At 47.0% G+C, this 20,051-nt stretch overlaps 3 protein-coding genes across 4 annotated transcripts in view; 1 reads left to right on the top strand and 2 right to left on the bottom strand.

The window, feature by feature from the left end:
* The window catches only part of LOC307208034 (uncharacterized protein), a 139,766-nt gene that overhangs the window by 37,698 nt on the left and 82,017 nt on the right, over window positions 1–20,051 (bottom strand). Inside the window, exons 3-4 of the mRNA XM_079962344.1 lie at window positions 9,232–10,716; window positions 7,242–8,895 (exon numbers count right to left, since the gene is read on the bottom strand). Coding sequence (XP_079818470.1) covers window positions 8,387–8,895; window positions 9,232–10,716 — 1,994 coding nt within the window. The 3' untranslated portion in view covers window positions 7,242–8,386. The remainder of the gene's footprint in view (window positions 1–7,241; window positions 8,896–9,231; window positions 10,717–20,051) is intronic.
* Window positions 1–20,051, top strand: part of LOC307206991 (uncharacterized protein) — a 165,290-nt gene that overhangs the window by 83,398 nt on the left and 61,841 nt on the right. The gene's annotated exons all lie outside the window — the stretch shown is intronic.
* Window positions 1–20,051, bottom strand: part of LOC307208545 (uncharacterized protein) — a 77,496-nt gene that overhangs the window by 28,274 nt on the left and 29,171 nt on the right. The gene's annotated exons all lie outside the window — the stretch shown is intronic.

Genomic DNA, 20,051 nt, shown 5'->3' with positions numbered 1-20,051 from the left:
TACTTTGCAGAGTTAATCATAAAAAGTTACAATGTCTCCTGAAAGTGCGAGTTGCAGTTTGACAGTTCCTACAGCCTGACAGCTCTAGTAGCCTGGCAGCCCGATCTCCAGGAATTCAATAAATTAAAATATTTATAAATCCACACGAGAAGAGGGAAAGCCAAATTCTTCCTCTTCCACCTTAAAATAAGGTGAGGTTCTATGTCGGATGTTCAGATAGCAGTTTTTTAAAGCGTAGTTCTAGGCAAAAGCAAATTAAGCGTCGTTGCTTTGAACTTCCACTGCCCATCTTCCAATAAAGAGTAGCAAGCACATGTATCCTGTAGGTGCGCTTGGCTCTTCCTGTTCGATGCCGCTAAGACTCCTCCCCTAACGAAACAACAGCCTCCTTTTAAGCACCCCGACCGTCCCTCCACCATTGCTGTCAAGGCACATGAGAGATACACGTGCAGGGACCACTAGGGGCGCATCAGAAGATGGCTGACAATAACATCTCTCCGACCCACACGAGGTAAATTGGAGGCTGTGATGGGAGTAAATAGCTTCCCTACCCCCCCCCAGGATTGGGGGGGGACTGCCCTTGCCTGCTGTGCCCTATACCACCCCCCGAATTTGTGGGGATGGGGGCACTAGGCAAAATGCCCTCCTGTGGGATTTTGGCACTCCTGGACGCCGTCTCTGATCCGCGCCACTAGCTGCAAGAACTTCAAAAGAAACAATTTGGATGAAGCCAATGCACATATTTCAAGGAAGAAGGGAGAGTAAAGACTGCTAACAGAAGAGTTCTCTGATAAAACAAGACGAGTCGGAGGAACAAGTATAAATCATGAGAAAATACGCCAAGACTCGGTATGGCAAAGGGACTGATGGGGGAGGGGGGAGAAACTTTCCTTTCTTTCCCTTATGTGATTAAACAAGAATCCCCCCCTCACAAGTCAGAAATGTCGTTTTAAGGACTTAAGCTGTGGATTTAAGGTTGTGTGGAGATAAACGTTCGAACCAAAGCATGTTTTAAGAGCGTGGAATGTATAAGGGCTTTGGAATGACGCAGTTAAAAATTCCGTCGCCATATTGGGAAGTTCTGTCGGAGGACTTAAGTCTGAGAGGAGAAATAGAGAAATAGAGCTGTTTTTATATTGTGGGTGAAACTCCTCAGTGGGACTTAAGAACAACAGTTCTTTAATTAATGATGGAAAGAGCGCTGTTATCTATGAAGGCGATGATATATGGAAACCATCTCGACTTGAGGATTGGAAGAACGGAAAAATTCACACAGGATTATTATTGGTGTTTATCGGCTTAAGGAGACTATCAGAAGAGATCTGTCAGGGAACTGCCATCGGAAGGACAGGTGGTGAGAAGGCTTCAGGAGAATAGGAGAGACACTTCTTCAGGAGAAGAGGGAACCAGTAGGGGGAGTGCGGGAGCTCCAAAGGAAAGGGAGTCGGAGGGGAGGCTCTGGGATACTTCCAGTGAGAACAGTGAGGAGGTATCAGGACAGCCTTTAAGGACCCCCACCCCCCGCCGGAAACTGTCACGCAGGGAATCCAGGAGGCGCATGTCCGTGAAACAGCTTTTATGTTGGAAACGTTTCCGCAAACGCCCACTGTCAGATTCTACCAGCGACTGACGGAGCCATGCTGAAGGGCTCCGCTCAAGGCAGGGCTTCACTACACTGAGTGAGCTCTGAGGGATCCAGCTTCAACGCACAAGCAGCTCATTATCCCACCACAGCAATCTGACAGTCCCTGAAAGCAGCTTGTGCAAAGAGAGGCATCATGAGCAACCCAGCCGGAGCCGGAGATGGGGGAGCAGCTGCAGCCGGTCCTAGCCTGGAAGAAAGGTACAGGATGTTGGAGGTACAGTTAGCTCTGCAAACGGCGAGGCTGGAGGAGAGGAGGGCTCATGATGCAGAAAAGGGGAAAGCCGCCCAGCTCTCGAGGAAAGTGCCTGGACTGGTGCAGAAGTTTGGGGGTGATCCCAGGAATTATCAAGCCTTCAGGACAGAGATGCAATATGCCCTCAATCTGCAGTTTGATGATTTTCCTGATGAGGAATCGAGGGTTGCTTATGTGATTGGCCATCTCGAAGGCGGGGCAAAACATTGGGTGAGGCCACTAATGGCAGCCAATAATGAAGCCCTAAGGGACACAAGGAAGTTTTTTCGCGCCATGGATCTGATGTTTTCCAGCGAGATTGAGCAGGGAGTGGCGCGCAGGCAGTTAATGGCGTGTAAACAAGGGAACCGATCTGTCCGTGAGTACTGGACTGAGTTCACCATGTTGGTCCATAAATTAGGTTGGGCTTTGTCAGCGGAACCGATACAAATGCTGTTCGAAGAAGGTCTATCTTCGGCAGTGAAAGACGAACTTTCCCGGGGGCCCAGGGCGGAGTCTATGGACCATCTGACTAAATCAGCGCTGGCCATAGGATCACGCCAGGAGGCCAGAGCCTTGGAGAAGCGGGAAGGGAAAGGGGAGCGTTGGAGGGATTTCCGCATTCCAGAGATGCCAGAGCAGCCTTCTCTGCCAGCAGAGCCGATGGAAATCGGAACAGCGCGCGCAATTTCAAACCCCAGTGAAGGGCGGAAGAAGGAGGGAAAAGGCGCCAAGAAATGTTTTCTCTGCCAACAGCCAGGTCATTTTGCCAGAGTTTGTCCGCAAAGAAAGGAATGGCAAGGAATGGCGGGAGCTGTTGGGGAGGAGGGAGAAGGAGCTAAGGAGCAAGTAAAAGCCAACGCCTGGCTGCCACCGACGGGGCACAGCAGCCAGGCCAAGGAACAGTAAATGTGCCCACGCCAGAACCCCCAAGACCAGCTCTTGTAATAGAGGTATTGCTGGAGCTGGCAAACGGACACCCACTAAAAGTGAAGGCGCTATTAGACTCAGGCAGCTCCTGCAACTTTATGAGTAAGGAGTTTGCAGCCGCACATCAGATACAGACCATTCCTTTAAAAAATCCCCTGCAGGTGACCACAATTGATGGGAGGGCGCTGTTGGGGGGAGAAGTAGACCAGCAGACTGTCCCCATGACAATGAGGGTGGCAAGACACACGGAACGGATAGCGTTTAATATAGCCACGTTGGGAGGAGCGCCCATCATTTTGGGGATGAGCTGGCTAGCGCTGCATGATCCGCTTGTGGGATGGCATCAGAGAGTGGTTTCCTTTGGGTCAGCACATTGTATGGGACACTGCACAGAAAAAGGGGGCCAAGTAGGCACTCACGCCACGTTAGCAAAGATATAGAAGCAATGGATCAAGGTAGGGTACCACGACAATATGCAGATTTTGCCGACGTCTTCAGCGAAAGGGAAGCAGATAAACTACCCCCGCACAGACCCTTTGACTGCCAAATCAACTTACTCCCAGGAGCGCAATTGCCAGTGGGCAAGGCGTATGCAATGTCTGACAGGGAGATGCAGGAGCTAAGGGAGTTTATTGACAAAAACCTCAAGCGTGGGTTCATCAGGGAGTCACGAGCGGTGGGGGGTAGCCCAGTGTTCTTTGTGGACAAAAAAAACTCGGACAAACCGAGATTAATTGTGGATTTCAGGGCCCTAAACGCAGTGTCCGAACCCGTGACTTTCCCTATGCCCAGAATCGATGACATTCTGACCCGGGTGAGAAAAGGGAAGATTTTTACCAAGCTGGACCTGAGGGGGGCGTATAACCTGATACGTATGAGAAAGGGAGATGAGTGGAAAACCACTATGTTCACCCCCTTGGGGGCATTTGAGTACTGCGTTATGCCTTTCGGCCTCCAGGCGGGATCAGCAGTATTTCAATCATTCATGAATCATGTGCTAGGACCATTGCTGTACAAGAACTGCGCTGCGTTCTTGGACGATGTACTGGTGTACTCAGAGGATGAAGAGCAGCATGTGCGAGATGTACGAGAGGTACTGAGCAAACTGCAAGAAAACCAGCTGTGGGTGAAACTGGAGAAGTGTCAGTTTCACACCAGGGAGGTGGAATTCCTTGGGTACCGGTTGTCGGACAAGGGGCTGGCCATGGATCCTAGCAAGGTGCAAGCGGTGCTGGAATGGAGGCCACCGAAAACTAAGAAAGATGTGCAGAGGTTTTTGGGGTTCGGAAACTTCTATCGGAAGTTCATCAAGAACTTCGCCCATTTAACAGTCCCCATCACGGATTGTCTCAGCAGTAAGAAGAAATTTGTCTGGACGGAAGAAGCGCAGCGAGCTTTCGAAAGTTTAAAGAGGGCGTTTGCTTCGGAAGAACAACTCTTACACGTGGATCTGCAGCAGCCGATGAGGGTGGAGACCGACGCGTCTGACAGAGCGGTGGGCGCCGTGCTCCTGCAGCCAGGAGCGAATACGTCGGAATGGAGACCGTGTGCCTTCTTCTCGAGGAAATTGAACAAGTCTGAGAGGAATTATACAGTGTACGACAGAGAATTACTCGCCGTCCACGAAGCGTTCAAGAGATGGAGACACCTGTTGATTGGGGCGCAACACAAGGTTCAAGTGCGGACAGACCACAAAAATCTAGAATACTGGAGAACAGCCCGAGTATTGAACCAGAGACAAGTAAGATGGGCGCAAGAGTTCTCCAAGTTCAATTTTGAAATTCGCTACGTGCCAGGGGCTGAGAATGTCAGGGCGGACGCTCTCTCCAGAAAACCTGAGTACTTGGAGGGGGAAGGAGGGGCGGAAGAAAGACATATCATCTCAGAGGACCACTGGGTTTGTGGGGCGGCATTGGTGGGGCAAAGAGAACTGGTAGAGGGTATTGAAAACGATGAATATGCCCAAGAAAAACTTAGGGAACTCAGGGAGACAGGTGAGAACGCAGGGGGGTTTGAGGAAAAGAACGGAAAACTATATTACAAAGGGGCGCTCTACATACCAGGTGGGGAACTAAGAGGGCGGGTGCTTAAACAGTTGCATGACAGCCCCACGGCGGGGCACTTCGGGCAGCACAAGACCATGTGGTTGGTTACCAGGGAGTTTTGGTGGCCCAAGGTGCGGGAAGACGTGCGGGAGTATGTCAGGGGATGCGACAGGTGCCAAAGAGCAAAGGGAGAGAGGTTGGCGCCAGCAGGGTTATTAGAACCCTTACCCACCCCAGAAAGGCCATGGGAGATGGTATCCATAGACTTCATGACCGATCTACCGAGATCCAAAGGGAAAACCGCGGTCATGGTGGTGGTAGATCTACTAACTAAGATGTGCCACTTTATAGCTTGTTCACATGCAGTGACAGCGGAAGAAACCGCAAGGTTGTTTGTGGAGCACATTTTTTGGTTGCATGGCGCCCCCTTGAGGGTTTTGAGCGACAGAGGAAAACAATTTACTTCTAGGTTCTGGAGGAAACTAATGAGCATGTTGCATGTGGAGGTAAGTTTTTCCACCGCCAGGCACCCAGAAACAAATGGGCAAGCAGAAAGGGCAAACGGGGTTTTGCAACAATATCTGAGGTGTTATGTAAAGGACAGAGAAACTGATTGGGTAGACTGGTTACCTCTGGCAGAATTTGCCTACAACAACGCGGAGAACGTGTCCACAGGGATGAGTCCCTTTCTAGCCAATTATGGGTGTCATCCTCGGGCGTTTCCAGGAGAGGGCGGGGGAAGGTGGAGTGTACCTGCAGCGGAAAATTTTGTTGAAGAGATGGAAGCGATCCACCGTCAGCTCCAACTCAACTTAGAGAAAGCCAAAGAAGAATATAAGAAGCAAGCAGACAGAAATAGGAGGGAAGGCGAAAGCATAAGGGTGGGTAACCGGGTGTGGCTATCCACCCAAGGACTGCCGTTCAAGGGAGGGTGTAAGAAATTGAGACCCAAACGGTTGGGACCCTTTGAGGTCATACAGCAGGTCAACCCAGTAGCATTCAAACTCCGATTGCCCAGTCACATGAAATTGCACCCAGTATTTCACAGGTCATTACTGTCGCCATACAGAGAGGGATGTGAGTGGGGGGAACATGAGAGGGAGGTCACCCGGACACCCGTCATAGAAGAGAGAGAACGCAACATGGATGTGGCAGGGATCATTGATTCCAGGTGGAAGGGGAATCAGGTGGAATACTTGGTAGAATGGGAGGGGGAGGAAGAGTCAGAAAACACATGGGTACCGGCAGAGGAAGTCAAAGACGAGATTTTAATAGAAACGTTTCATCGGCGTTTCCCAAGGAAACCACAACCAGTGGCAAGATTTAGGAGGGAACACTTCGGGACTACAGATGAGGAAGGGGAGTTTGAAGGGTTCCCAGAGTCGGGAGTGGAGGTGGAAACAGATTCCGACGAAGGAGAGGAAGAGGGGGAAAGAGACGGAAGGCCGTGGTTAGAAGTGTTTGAATCCTCGGAGGATGAGGGGAGTTCCTTCCAGGGATTTCCGTCCTCGCCGCCAGTAAGAGAAGAGGCGGGAGGGGGTGAAGGGGGCCCGGGGGGGGGAGGTGGATGTCAGGGAACTGCCATCGGAAGGACAGGTGGTGAGAAGGCTTCAGGAGAATAGGAGAGACACTTCTTCAGGAGAAGAGGGAACCAGTAGGGGGAGTGCAGGAGCTCCAAAGGAAAGGGAGTCGGAGGGGAGGCTCTGGGATACTTCCAGTGAGAACAGTGAGGAGGTATCAGGACAGCCTTTAAGGACCCCCACCCCCCGCCGGAAACTGTCACGCAGGGAATCCAGGAGGCGCATGTCCGTGAAACAGCTTTTATGTTGGAAACGTTTCCGCAAACGCCCACTGTCAGATTCTACCAGCGACTGACGGAGCCATGCTGAAGGGCTCCGCTCAAGGCAGGGCTTCACTACACTGAGTGAGCTCTGAGGGATCCAGCTTCAACGCACAAGCAGCTCATTATCCCACCACAAGATCATAAAGGAAAAAGAGAAAATATATGAACAAGATGTGATGTGGAAACAGCAAGATAAGACTGGATAGAATTATGAACTTTGTTTGGACTGATTTGGACATTAACACAGTGGCAAGATAATCAGAATCCCCCTTCAGATCTTGAAATATGGGTTCCCTCAACAAAATTTAAAATTCGGCTTTGTAATTCGGAATTTATGTGATTTGATTTGATTGGCCGGTTAATAAAAATTATTTTTTTTTAAAAAAAGAGAGAGATACAAGTTTTTCACTCTAAGGCCTCCTGAATCATCTTGCACTCCTAGACAAAGGGACGCTCTCCTACTAAATGCACACTCGCTGATTACAGGCGCGTACTTGGGAGAAAAAAAGAACTAGCCTTGCGCAGAAAAATAAGCATCCCCTTTACTTCTCTTCCCTTCTCCCCTCACCCCCACCCAAGGGCCAGGCCCATGCTTTCTCCCCTAAACCAAAACCTAACCAGGGACCCAGCTGAGGAGAGCTGCACTGAGGCACATTTGTGGGAACCTCCCCCTCCCCTGAATCTTCCCAGGAGCAGGACTTTATAGATTTGGAACAGTGGTTTGCAGAGGAACATAGTTCAGAAGGAAGAAGCTGGGAAATACTGGATGGGGAACAGCTTGCAGAAGAAACTCTGGAGAGGGGGAGAGAGTTAACAAATTCACTGTCTCTGGAAAGCATCCATTCGCTTTCCCCAAGATCAGGGAGAGCTGCAAAAGTGGCAGGACAGAAAGCACAGAGTGTACGAGCTCAGATTACAAGATGCATAAGAGACGGGGGTGGCTAGGGATGTGAGGGGGCGGACCTCTTCATTGGGAACACCGCGATTCTTAGAAGACGGGGTCTTTGTTCTCTCGCTGGGATCATTAGAGTTTCTAACTGGTAACAAGACTCCTTTTCCTTTGTTCTGCTTATCTACAACCACGGGGGAAGGAAGCCAATTCCCTGAAGCCTGACAGATGCTGATCCACAAGACAAGGGCAGCCCATCATTTTGGCAGTGAAGGGTGGAGGTCAAGACATTCATCACACACCTTGAGAATTCCAGATTCACACTCTCCCCGTTTATCTAGCAACAACTTGCAACTTACTTTATACATTTAGTATATGTGACCTATATTACTTCAATATATATGTGTGTGTTTGTGTGTACAAATTTAAATACAAACACCAGAACATCACACGAGTTCCATGTATTTAAAATTGATTTCCGCCCATGTGAGTTTCTTGATGTGATGTAAAGAGTGAACCTTGAGTGAAAGACCGCGTACATTTATATGGCTTTTCACCTGTGTGAATTTGCTCATGAATATTAAGGTCTCCACTCCGTCTGATGCTCTTTCCACACTCCTTACAATTAAATGGTTTCTCCCCTGTATGAATTCGTTGGTGTATTCTAAGGGCTCCAATATGACTGAAGCTTCTTCCACACACCATACATTTAAATGGATTTTCCCATGTCAGCTTGTTGATGTCTTCTAAGTGTTCCACTACAACTGAAGCTCTTTCCACACTCCATACAATTAAATGGGTTCTACCCTGTGTGAGTTCGTTGATGTATTCTAAGGGTTCCACTATGCCTGAAGCTCTTGCCACATTCAATACATTTAAATGGTTTCTCCCCTGTGTGAGTTCGTTGATGACTTCTAAGGGCTCCACTACGACTGAAGCTCTTTCCACATTCAATGCATTTAAATGGTTTCTCCCCTGTGTGAGTTCGTTGATGGCATCTAAAGTCTCCACTACGACTGAAGCTCTTTCCACATTCAATACATTTGAATGGTTTCTCCCCCGTGTGAGTTCGTTGATGTTTTCTAAGTGTTCCACTTTGACTGAAGATCTTTCCGCACTCCATGCATTCAAATGGTTTTTCCCCCGTGTGAGTTCGTTGGTGTATTCTAAGGGCTCCACTACAACTGAAGCTCTTTCCACATTCAATGCATTTAAATGGTTTCTCCCCTGTGTGAGTTCGTTGATGTGTTCTAAGGGCTCCACTATGACTGAAGCTCTTTCCACATTCAATACATTTAAATGGTTTCTCCCCTGTGTGACTACGTTGATGTATTTTAAGGTCTCCACTACGACTGAAGCTCTTGCCACATTCAATGCATTGAAATGGTTTCTCCCCTGTGTGACTACGTTCATGTATTCCAAGGGCTCCAGTATGACTGAAGCTCTTTCCACAGTCAGTGCATTTAAATGGTTTCTCCCCCGTGTGAGTTTGTTGATGTATTCGAAGTGTTCCGCTTTCACTGAAGCTCTTTCCACATTCCATGCATTTAAATGGTTTCGCCCCTGTGTGAGTTCGTTGATGTCTTCTAAGGGCTCTAATACGATTGAAGCTGTTACCACACTCCGTGCAATGAAAAGGTTTCTCACCCGTGTGAGTTCGTTGATGTCTTCTAAGTGTTCCGCTTTCACTGAAGCTCTTTCCACATTCCATGCATTTAAATGGTTTCTCCCCTGTGTGAGTTCGTTGATGTATTCTAAGGGCTCCATTTTGACTGAAGCTCTTTCCACATTCAATGCATTGAAATGGTTTCTCCCCTGTGTGAGTTCGTTGATGTTTTCTAAGGGTTCCACTATCATTGAAGCTCTTTCCACATTCAATGCATTTAAATGGTTTCTCCCCTGTGTGACTATGTTGATGTATTCTAAGATCGCCACTACGACTGAAGCTCTTTCCACATTCAATGCATTGAAATGGTTTCTCCCCCGTGTGACTACGTTGATGTATTCTAAGGGCTCCACTATGCATGAAGCTCTTTCCACAATCAATACATTTAAATGGTTTCTCCCCTGTGTGACTACGTTGATGTATTTTAAGGTCTCCACTACGACTGAAGCTCTTGCCACATTCAATGCATTGAAATGGTTTCTCCCCTGTGTGACTACGTTCATGTATTCCAAGGGCTCCAGTATGACTGAAGCTCTTTCCACAGTCAGTGCATTTAAATGGTTTCTCCCCCGTGTGAGTTTGTTGATGTATTCGAAGTGTTCCGCTTTCACTGAAGCTCTTTCCACATTCCATGCATTTAAATGGTTTCGCCCCTGTGTGAGTTCGTTGATGTCTTCTAAGGGCTCTAATACGATTGAAGCTGTTACCACACTCCGTGCAATGAAAAGGTTTCTCACCCGTGTGAGTTCGTTGATGTCTTCTAAGTGTTCCGCTTTCACTGAAGCTCTTTCCACATTCCATGCATTTAAATGGTTTCTCCCCTGTGTGAGTTCGTTGATGTATTCTAAGGGCTCCATTTTGACTGAAGCTCTTTCCACATTCAATGCATTGAAATGGTTTCTCCCCTGTGTGAGTTCGTTGATGTTTTCTAAGGGTTCCACTATCATTGAAGCTCTTTCCACATTCAATGCATTTAAATGGTTTCTCCCCTGTGTGAGTTCGTTGATGTATTCTAAGGGCTCCATTTTGACTGAAGCTCTTTCCACATTCAATGCATTGAAATGGTTTCTCCCCTGTGTGACTACGTTCATGTATTCTAAGGGCTCCAGTATGACTGAAGCTCTTTCCACATTCAATGCATTGAAATGGTTTCTCCCCTGTGTGACTACGTTCATGTATTCTAAGGGCTCCAGTATGACTGAAGCTCTTTCCACATTCAATACATGTAAATGGTTTCTCCCCTGTGTGAGTTCGTTGATGTATTCTAAGTGTTCCATTTACACTGAAGCTCTTTCCACATTCAATGCATTTAAATGGTTTCTCCCCTGTGTGAGTTTGTTGGTGTATCCTCATTCTTCCACAGTGACTAAAGCACATTCCACATTCCCTGCATTTAAACTCTTTCTTTGTTCTTCCTAATGAATTCACAGATGGCTCCGTAGAATTCTGACCATCGTCTTCCTCACCTGTTTGGGAGTACAGGGAGGGGGGGAGAGAGAATCCTGTTAGACTTTTAAGAAAGACAAGAAAGGAACTGAACACACGCCAATCCCTATGTGCACCTTCTCTTATTTTCACTCCCTCTTCATTGTTCACTGTCTCCATGTTCCAAGATTTTAGGAATGAAGATGAGATAATGGCAAAAAGCAGCCCATGATCACTCCATTCACACTTAAGAGAGCACCATCATTTTATAGTAGAGATCTACGGTGGAACTGGTTTATAAGACAGATCTCTGTCGTTTTCTTTTTCAATTGAGAAAAAGATCTCAGGCTCCAATAGCAATCTTTCCTATGAGTAAGATGTAAAACTGAAGTGCTCTTATGCCACATGTAACTGTAAAAATATTGCAATATATTAGAACCTAAGCAGAGCCTGCTGCATTGGGCAAAGGCCCACCTAGTCCAGCATCCTGTTCTCACAGTGGCCAAGCAGATGCCTGGGGGAAACTTGCAAGCAGAATTTCAGCCCAAGAGTCCTGTGCTTTCCAGAAACTAGTATTAAGAAGCATTATTGCCTAAGAACACGAGGGCAGAGCACAGGCATCAGTCTAATCATTTTTTTCAAGCTATCCTAGTTGCTGGCAGTCACTGTCTCGTGTGCTTCTGTTTACTCATCTTTTGCAGCCCTAAAAGGCTCATAAAGGTATTATGACCTAAGCTTTTGTGGGCTGCAATCTGACAAAGGGGACTCTTGATTAGGAAAGCTGGTGCCACTATAAACCTGTGAGTCTCTTTGTTGGTTTTGTGCACTGATTTTGAAATTTGTACCACGGTTGCACCACTGTATCTCTATGTAAACATATGGAGGGACAGAATTAAGGGGGCGCTATAAATTATTATCCCACTCACTCACTCACTCTCACACACAACCCCTGTCTGTAAGTTCACACAATTTGCTTATAATACTGGCCACCCTTGGTCTTCATATGCCCAATCCTATGTGAACAGCCTCCAGCCACAGGTATTGTGTATCATGATAACAGGTCCTTTGTCCCGAAAGCCCCCTTCACCCATTTTTCTGGATTGGTGTGCAACATCTTTATCATCACTTAATCCTGCAGTGGAAATAACACCAGAGATTTAAAAGCATAGAGGAAGAAAATCTGCTGCCACTCCTTTATGAAAGGGATTCCAAAAACAAAGAGCTGCTTTGGAGAAGGCCTCACCCCTTTCTTTTCCTGCCTGGACCTCCCTGCCTTTGGTCTCCTCTCCATCTTTTCCTCTTTCTCCCTCCACCATCCAGCCATCCATGTCCCCATCTCCTCTCCCCTGGAACTCACCAGATTTCTCTGAGGGTCCTGGGAGGGGATGCTTAGAGGTTGGAGGGAGGGATGCGGGAGACAGCTTGACCAGCTCAGCTGTCCATCTTCCTCCGTCCATCCTGACCAGGTTTGCAGGTTCACCTTTTTAGGAGCTCAGAAGTGAGGGCATGTTGTAACTTCCTGGGAGGAAGGAAGAAGTCAAGGGAGTCTCAGAGCTTCTGCAGGGATTCTGCCCAAGACATTCTGCTGCCCCTGTGGAAGCCCCTATTGGGCACCCTCTTCCCAAGAGCCTCCACCCATTTTCAAACACCTTTGGCAATTCCTTCCGTCCGCATGTCCCTTCTCCCTTCCTAAGGCTGGCATGGTAAGGGCAGTAGTGGCCTTGCGGCAGTTGCCCAAAGGGCCACAGTAAATGTGATAATGTGTACCCCTGTAAATCCTTGAGTGTGCTTCTAATACAGAATAAAGCAAATATGCTTTATGAAACTGATTATTTTGCAAGTTGCCACCTCCCAATTGGGGCAGAAACACAGCTAATATGGGAATCACAAAGATACAGCTGAAAGCTGGAACATGAGTTGCTACATGGTGCAAAAGGCTTCATGTAACACAGGTTCCCAACATGCACACCAACACAACATAACAGAATGCTGTGGGAATCAAAACTAAATCAGCAGAAATTGCCAGTGCTTATTGCACATGTGGGTTAAAGCCTCAGCGCCTAGGACTTGCTGATCGAAAGGTCGGCGGTTCGAATCCCTGCGGCGGGGTGCGCTCCCGCTGCTTGGTCCGAGCGCCTGCCAAACTAGCAGTTCGAAAGCACCTCCGGGTGCAAGTAGATAAATAGGGACCGCTTACCAGCGGGAAGGTAAGTGTGCATGCACACGAAAGCTCATACCAAGAACTAACTTAGTTGGTCTTTAAGGTGCTACTGGAAGGAATTTTTTTTGTTTTGGCGTTTCCGTGTGCGGCTCTGGCTCGCCAGAGCAGCGATGTCACGCTGGCCACGTGACCCGGAAGTGTCTCCGGACAGCGCTGGCCCCTGGCCTCTTAAGTGAGATGGGCGCACAACCCCAGAGTCTGTCAAGACTGGCCCGTACGGGCAGGGGTACCTTTACCTTTACCTTTTATTATAAATAAAATGAGGTAATGATGAATATGAGGAATGTGAAACTCCAAAGGGACTTTTTTAAGGAGGCGGGGGATGCAAGAAAAGTTTAGATTCTTTTGGCAACAATAAACATTAAAAGAAGGAACTGCTGAGCAAAAACAGAAACAGGACATGTTCAGAAGTTCTTGCCGAAAGGGGGCGGGGCCTTCAAAGGTCTCATAATCGACCCAAAACAACACAGAGGTCTACCTGTCAATTGCGGTCCAGCGCTTGGACATGTCTGGTGTATATGATTGGTTGAAATCGAAATGTTTTGTTTGAAATTATATAAATACCACTGCCTGAACCACTTGGCAGGGTTGCAGTTTTGTGGAACGATCCAACTATAACCTATTGCTTTGCAATAAACAATGGTGGACTCCTCTCATTTCTGAGTTTTATTGGTGTAAACTCATTTTCTGGTTTACAACAGAGAGTAGATCCCATGGAACACGAGACTTACCGTATTCTTCCGTGTATAAGACGTCCCCCATTTTTGGGTCCTCAAACTTTAGAAACTAGGGGGATTGAGCTTTTGGGGAGGATTACTTGGGGGCAATGCCGAAAATCGCTCACCCACCAGAACGCAGCTCACAACCACTCGCGTTGCAGCTGCCTGATCGCTGCCATTCGCCCTCCACGTTGCCGCTGCGGCAGCCAATAGACAGCTGCCCTTGTCGCAGCAAGCGGGAGTGTGATTGGAGGCTGCCGGTGGCGATCAGGGAGCTGACAGGTGGTGACTGCATGGGAAAGGCATAGGAAAGGCAGAAAGGGGAGAAATACCTTGATCGGCAGCTCTGTTTTGCAGGCGGTCTTCCCCCTTAGTTTACAGAGTTTGCTGAGCAACAGAAAGACGCTGCATGGCAAAAAAGAACAGCCTACAGCCTCCTTCCCAGCTGTAGGGTGGGCAGAGTGGGGGGAGGCAAGCAGACTATGGAGGCCCCAGGGCTCGCCACTGCGAGGAGCTGCGACTGCCAGAGCAAGTACTGCATTTATTTATATATTTAATTGCTATATTCCATGCATAAGACGACCCATGTTTTTTAACTTTAAAAATTGGGTAAAAAAAACCTCATCTTATAAACGGATAAAGACAGTAATTTGCAAAGGACTGCTCTGAATACATGGTTGGACTGCTCTGAATACATGGAGAAGAAGGAAGCCCCCTGCTTGCATCTGGACCCCCTGGGAGAGGCGGTGGATCCACCCACTGCTGCCTCCTCTGTCCTCCTGCCCTGCAAACACCCTCTGCTCAGGAGAGAGGGGCAGAAAGAGCCTTCAAACCCATCTGTTTCCTCCTCCTCTGCTGCCTTTTCCTGCAGCAGCCCAGTGAGAGGAGAAGGAGCCCCAGCGCCTGGTTCACTTCAGATACACACAAGGTTTACTGATGTTGTGAATGAACAAGACCTCTACCTTCCATGCGGTGGGAGTGGGTGCGTTAAAAGTGGGGGAGAGACCTCCCCCTCCTGTCCTTTTGGGAAACAGGAGCCTTTGCCATTAGTAAACAACTTAGATGGCAAGTTCACAAGAGAAGCACTTCGGAGCACTGCTTGCTTGCTCATGCTATGTGTGTTTGCACCTCGAGGACAACATACATATTTACAACACGTGATTTCTTAAAGAGGGCATTTCTTTAAAATCGAAGGCCATTTGTACAAAAGACTTCAATGTTTGGTTGTTTTGGGTGTTTTTTATTTTGTTGGAAGCCGCCCAGACTGGCTGGGGAAACAATGGGCAGGGTATTATTATTATTATTATTATTATTATTATTATTATTATCATCATCATCATCATCATCATCATCATCAGCCTGGCCAGCAATACCCAACCCTCTCCCCTTTCTCCCCTCCTTCCATGCAACTCCCTTTGCACCACATCCGTGCAGGAAGAAGCCTCTCTCTCTTTCCACAGCGTAACCCCCTTACTCCCCCTTCAAAGCCCCCATTAAAAAAAAGAACTCCCTTTCCTCCTTCCTCTTCCCCCATCCAGAACTTGTGCAGGCCGCCTCTGGGGCTTCCCATCCTGGAACTTCACCCCCTTGCAAAGCCCCTTCCCTCCTTCTCCACCACTGGTTTGCACTCACCTGAAATCCCGCAGCGGGGGCGGGAATAGGAGCCCCCGCCTGGGAGGCAGGGAGGGACCCCGCTTAATTAGGAGGCTTAATTCGGAAGCAGCCGCCTCCTCTGCATCTACACAAAGCAGCTGCGCTTCCCACCCTCCCAACAGCACACTTTGCAAGCCCCGTCTTTATCTCCCATTTAACATACTTTCACCCCACACGAGAGTTATGAGGTGATACTGACAGCTCTTGCCTGTTCTGCTTCTAAAGGAGAACTTCTCTTCTCCTCTTTGTTGCACACAGAGGCATAACTTATCTGCAGCTGCTGGCCTGCAAATGCTGGCAAAGGCGCGCAGCCCACCTGAAGCCGCCACACTCGCTACGCGCGCAGGCAAGAGACTAATGGCCAGTCCAGGAGCTTCCAAACGCCTCCTTCTGCCGCCCCCCTTGCGCCCAGCCAACACCCCTCATGGTAATGGGGGCCGCGCCGCCTTGGCCGCTGCCCAATGACAGGAGGGCAGAGGGCAAGGCTTAGCAGGCCAGGCTGCCCAGAAACCTCCCTGGGTGAGCGAGGGAACGAGCAGAACCCTGCCCAGGGCCCAGGCTCACGCTGGAGGCTGTGCCTAAAGCGCCCGCTTTGCCGAGGAAGGTGGCGCTAGGAAGAAGAAGGGAGGGTTATAAGTTATAATTTTTATTTTCAGTATTATAAGGCGTATGAAATTATAAGTAGAAGAAATGAATATGCTATAACCCAAAAAGGGAAGTTGGGGGAAGTCATGGGGGGTGGGGAGATTAATTGGAATGTAAAATGTACCGTATTTTTCCGTCTATAGGACGCCCCCATGTAATTTGTTGTTTTTTTTAAAAAATATTTATTAGGTTTTCCGAAATTAATGTAAAAATAAAAAAGACAAAAAAAGACAAAAATACAAGATTAAAAAACGATTAAAACAAATACAATTCCATTACTTATTTCCATTAACTTATTTCTCAGACCTCCTCTCACCTCCCCTTCTTGTATTCCAATTTTAGTTATTAATTCAGCAAATCCTTATATCCAAATTTAAACATCAAATACTTAAACCTCATTACTCATTCTTCAACATTTTCCCTAAAGTCGACCAAAATTTCCCTTCAACGGCTTTCCCCAGTTCCAAACAAATAACAGAACAGAATAAAAGTAAAACAAGTTATAATTATATACCCTTTGGATTCCCAGACCCCACCCACCCCTTTCCCGGTTTCAGTCCCCAACAAGTGTTCATCAATTCAATATCTTGTTAAGCCTGGAGATCTCACGTCCGAGGCTTTTAAGTCTCTTTCAGTTCCTCTCTGCCGGCCTTTTTGATAGTCCTTAATGTTAAACCCCAGATTTCGGAAAGGCTTCGGCCCAACAGAATCCATATTTTCTCCAGCCCGCCCTCTATACTTGAAAAAAGCGCCTATCGGGTACCCCAACATACTCCTTTCAAGTCCAAATGTCCCCAAAGCTCCGATTTCCACCTTGATCAAATTTATAATCCTTCGGTCTTCAGATCTCCACAAGAGGGGATCTCTCAGTTTTAGGCTCACCAATTCAGGCCAGGCTTTCCACGTCAGATTGTTATTCTCCTTTATTGCCTTCATGTCAGGCCACAAATTGTAACTCTCATTTGACATCTGGGAAGTTACAGCTCCTCCTTCCTTCTCTTCAGGAACAGCACATATCTCTTTTTCCATATTCTCATAAAATTCAAGTTTCCCTATTTGCTCAGTTGTATGAGCTTCCTGCTTCGAATCCTTATCAACTTCAACAAAATTGTTTACTACTGAGACCAGAGTTGTGACACTTGTAGCCAAAACATCAATTTCCCCTTGTAATTTTCCCAAGAGAACAAATGTTTTATCCAATTCAGTCTGAATTTTCCGTCCTCCAGCCATTGTTGTAATGTCCTAAACCCCCTCTAGGGGGATTTTAGTTTCTTAATATTTTTCAGCTCAAGTCCAATAGCCTATTTATTGTATCAGTCCTTCCTTATTCTCAACAAATTGTAACAAATATAACCAGCAGAAGCAGCAGAAACAGCTGTCAAACTCCTCAGTACTTCATCAGCAGGCTCTCTCGCGGGACACTCCCGGGTCCGGGGGGTGAAACTTCAGCTCCCACAATTAATCTTTTATCCTCCGGTAAAATTTCTTATAGTGTCAAACCATGAGGGTTAAAGTCTTTTAATAAAAGGAAAAAAAAGGTATCTCTACCTTAGATGGCAAGTTCTTTGCTTTAAATTATCTACAAGGGGGGGGGCGGACTTCCTTTTTAACCCTTCCCCGCTCGTTCCTAATTCAGAAAAAAAAATCTTTAAATTCCGAATTCCATATTACTCACGGGTTTTTGCTTTACAATCCAATTGTTCCACGGAAAAAGTCAGCGCTCTCCGTCAATGGCTTGCGGCTTCACTCCGCAAAAGGAGCAATGAACTCACAGCACCGCGCCGCCCCTGTTCGAAAGCCTTTAAAAAGGCTCCTTCTCATTTTGGGGGGGGGCGCAAATGGTGCCCGCCGAGTCACCAGGTTCACAGGCATCCGCGCCTGTGATTTTTAAGGGTCCCCACGTCGTCGTCGCGGACAAGACCCGATCCTGCGGAGCCGATTCCCTCCGGAACTCGGATGGAATCCGCCATTAAACGATGGCGCTAACCTGGAAGTATCCGCCCCCATGTAATTTGGAGGGACTCCAAATTAAGAAAACACCCTCCAGCACTACCTGTGCATAAAACAAGCCCCAATTTTAAAACTATTTTTTTTTGTAAAAAACAAACAAACTAGTCTTATACACGGAAAAATACGGTAATTTGGTGTTTTGATTATGCTTAAATTTGTTATAAAATCTGAATAAAATTTTTTTTAAAAAAAAAAAGTTCCAGAGTTTTTTTTTAAAAAAAGTTCCAGATGGGAAACTCATTCAAGGGCCACAAGTGCAGAACTTGGCAGTTACAATGGAATAATTTCTGCATTGCACTGGCTGCATATTGATACCACAGAGAAGGGTGAAACAAGTAATCAAGCCAAAAACATTTTGAATAAAATGGAGGAACTTGGTTCCAGAGAACTTTTTGATCATTTCAAAGAACAGGCAAAGGACAAATTGCCTGATGTTGATTACAAGAAAAGCAGAAGAAAATCTAGAACAGCCTTTCTCAACCTGTGGGTCCCCAGATGTTGTTGAACTACAACTTCCATCACCCCTAGCTAGCAAGGCCAGAGCTCAGGGATGATGGGAGTTGTAGTCCAACAACATCTGTGGACCCACAGGTTGAGAACTGCTGATCTATAAGGAGGCATATAGGTGAGGATGAAGATGAAGCTTTAGAGAACCTTGAGCCAGGAAACAAGTTCAGAATCAAAGCATTTATACCTGTGATGGATGGATTAGAATCAAATCTGGCACAAAGGGCATCAGTATCCAATGATGCTGCAAAAAAGACTGGTGACTGGGAGCAGCCACCGAGATCACAGAACACTGGTCTTGAAAGACCCACGTTGGCTCCCAGTATGTTTCTGAGCACAATTCAAAATGTTGGTGCTGACCTTAAAAGCCCTAAACGGCCTCTGTCTAGTATACCTGAAGGAGCGTCTCCAACCTCATCGTTCAGCCCAGAAACGCTGAGGGCCTTCTGGCGAGAAGCAAGGTTACAAGGAACCAGGCCTTCTCACTGGTGGCACCCGCCCTGTGGAACACCCTGCATCAGATGTCAAGGAAATAAACAACTATCTGACATTTAGAAGACAACTGAAGGCAGCCCTGTTTAGGGAAGTTTTTAATGATTGACGATTTTATGTATTTTTAATTTTTTGTTGGAAGCCGCCCAGAGTGGCTGGGGAAATCCAGCCGGATGGTTGGGATATAAATATTATTATTAATTATTATTATTATTATTATTTCATTCTTAACAAAATTAGATGCTGCAAAAAAAGAGATTCGTGAAGAAGTTAATGGTTTAAGCCAAACATATCCTGAAGATGTGGACATGAACCTTGTTGGAGAACTCAACCATTTTCATCAATACATTAAAAAGTCAAAGCCATGAACATGATAATCTGACACATCAGGATCTGTACCAAGTAATATTTAATGACCATGTCCTTCATGGATCACTGCCTTGTCATGGCAAAGGGCCTTGAATAACTCAGAGACGCTATGAGCTATGCCGTGCAGGGCCACCCAAGACAGACAGGTCAAAGTGGAGAGTTTTGAATAAACGTGATCCACCTGGAGCAGGAACCAGCAAGCCACGCCAGTATCCCTGCCGAGAAAACTCCATGGTCGTATAAAAGTTATGACACTGGAAGATGAACCACTCAGGTTGGAAGGCATCCAATATGCTACTGAGGAAGAGTGGAGGACAAGCAGATTCAGAGCTGATGAAGCAGCTGGGCCAAAGCCGAAAAGGTCGCTCACTTGCGGGTGTGCCTGGAAGCGAAAGGAAAGTCCAGTGCTGCAAACCTGGAATGTAAGATCCATGAACCATGGTAAGCTGGATGTGGTCAAAAATGAGATGGCAAGAATAAATATTGACATCCTGGGCATCAGTGAACTAAAATGGATGGGAATGGAGATCTATTCAAGAAAATTGGAGATATGAAAGGAACATTTTGTGCAAAAATTACCATAATAAAAGACAAAAGTGGTAAGGACCTAACAGAAGCAGAAGACATCAAGAAGAGGTGGCAAGAATACACAAAGGAAGTATACCAGAAAGATATGGATGGCTCGTACACTCCAGCTAGTGTGGTTGCTGACCTTGAGCCAGACATCCTGGAGAGTGAAGTCAAATGGGCCTTAGAAAGC

This window comes from Podarcis cretensis (assembly GCF_951804945.1).
Source record: "Podarcis cretensis genome assembly, chromosome: 2".
NCBI classification, from domain to species: domain Eukaryota; kingdom Metazoa; phylum Chordata; class Lepidosauria; order Squamata; family Lacertidae; genus Podarcis; species Podarcis cretensis.
The sequence above is the reverse complement of the archived record's forward strand: the minus strand, read 5'-3'. Positions and strand labels throughout refer to the sequence as shown.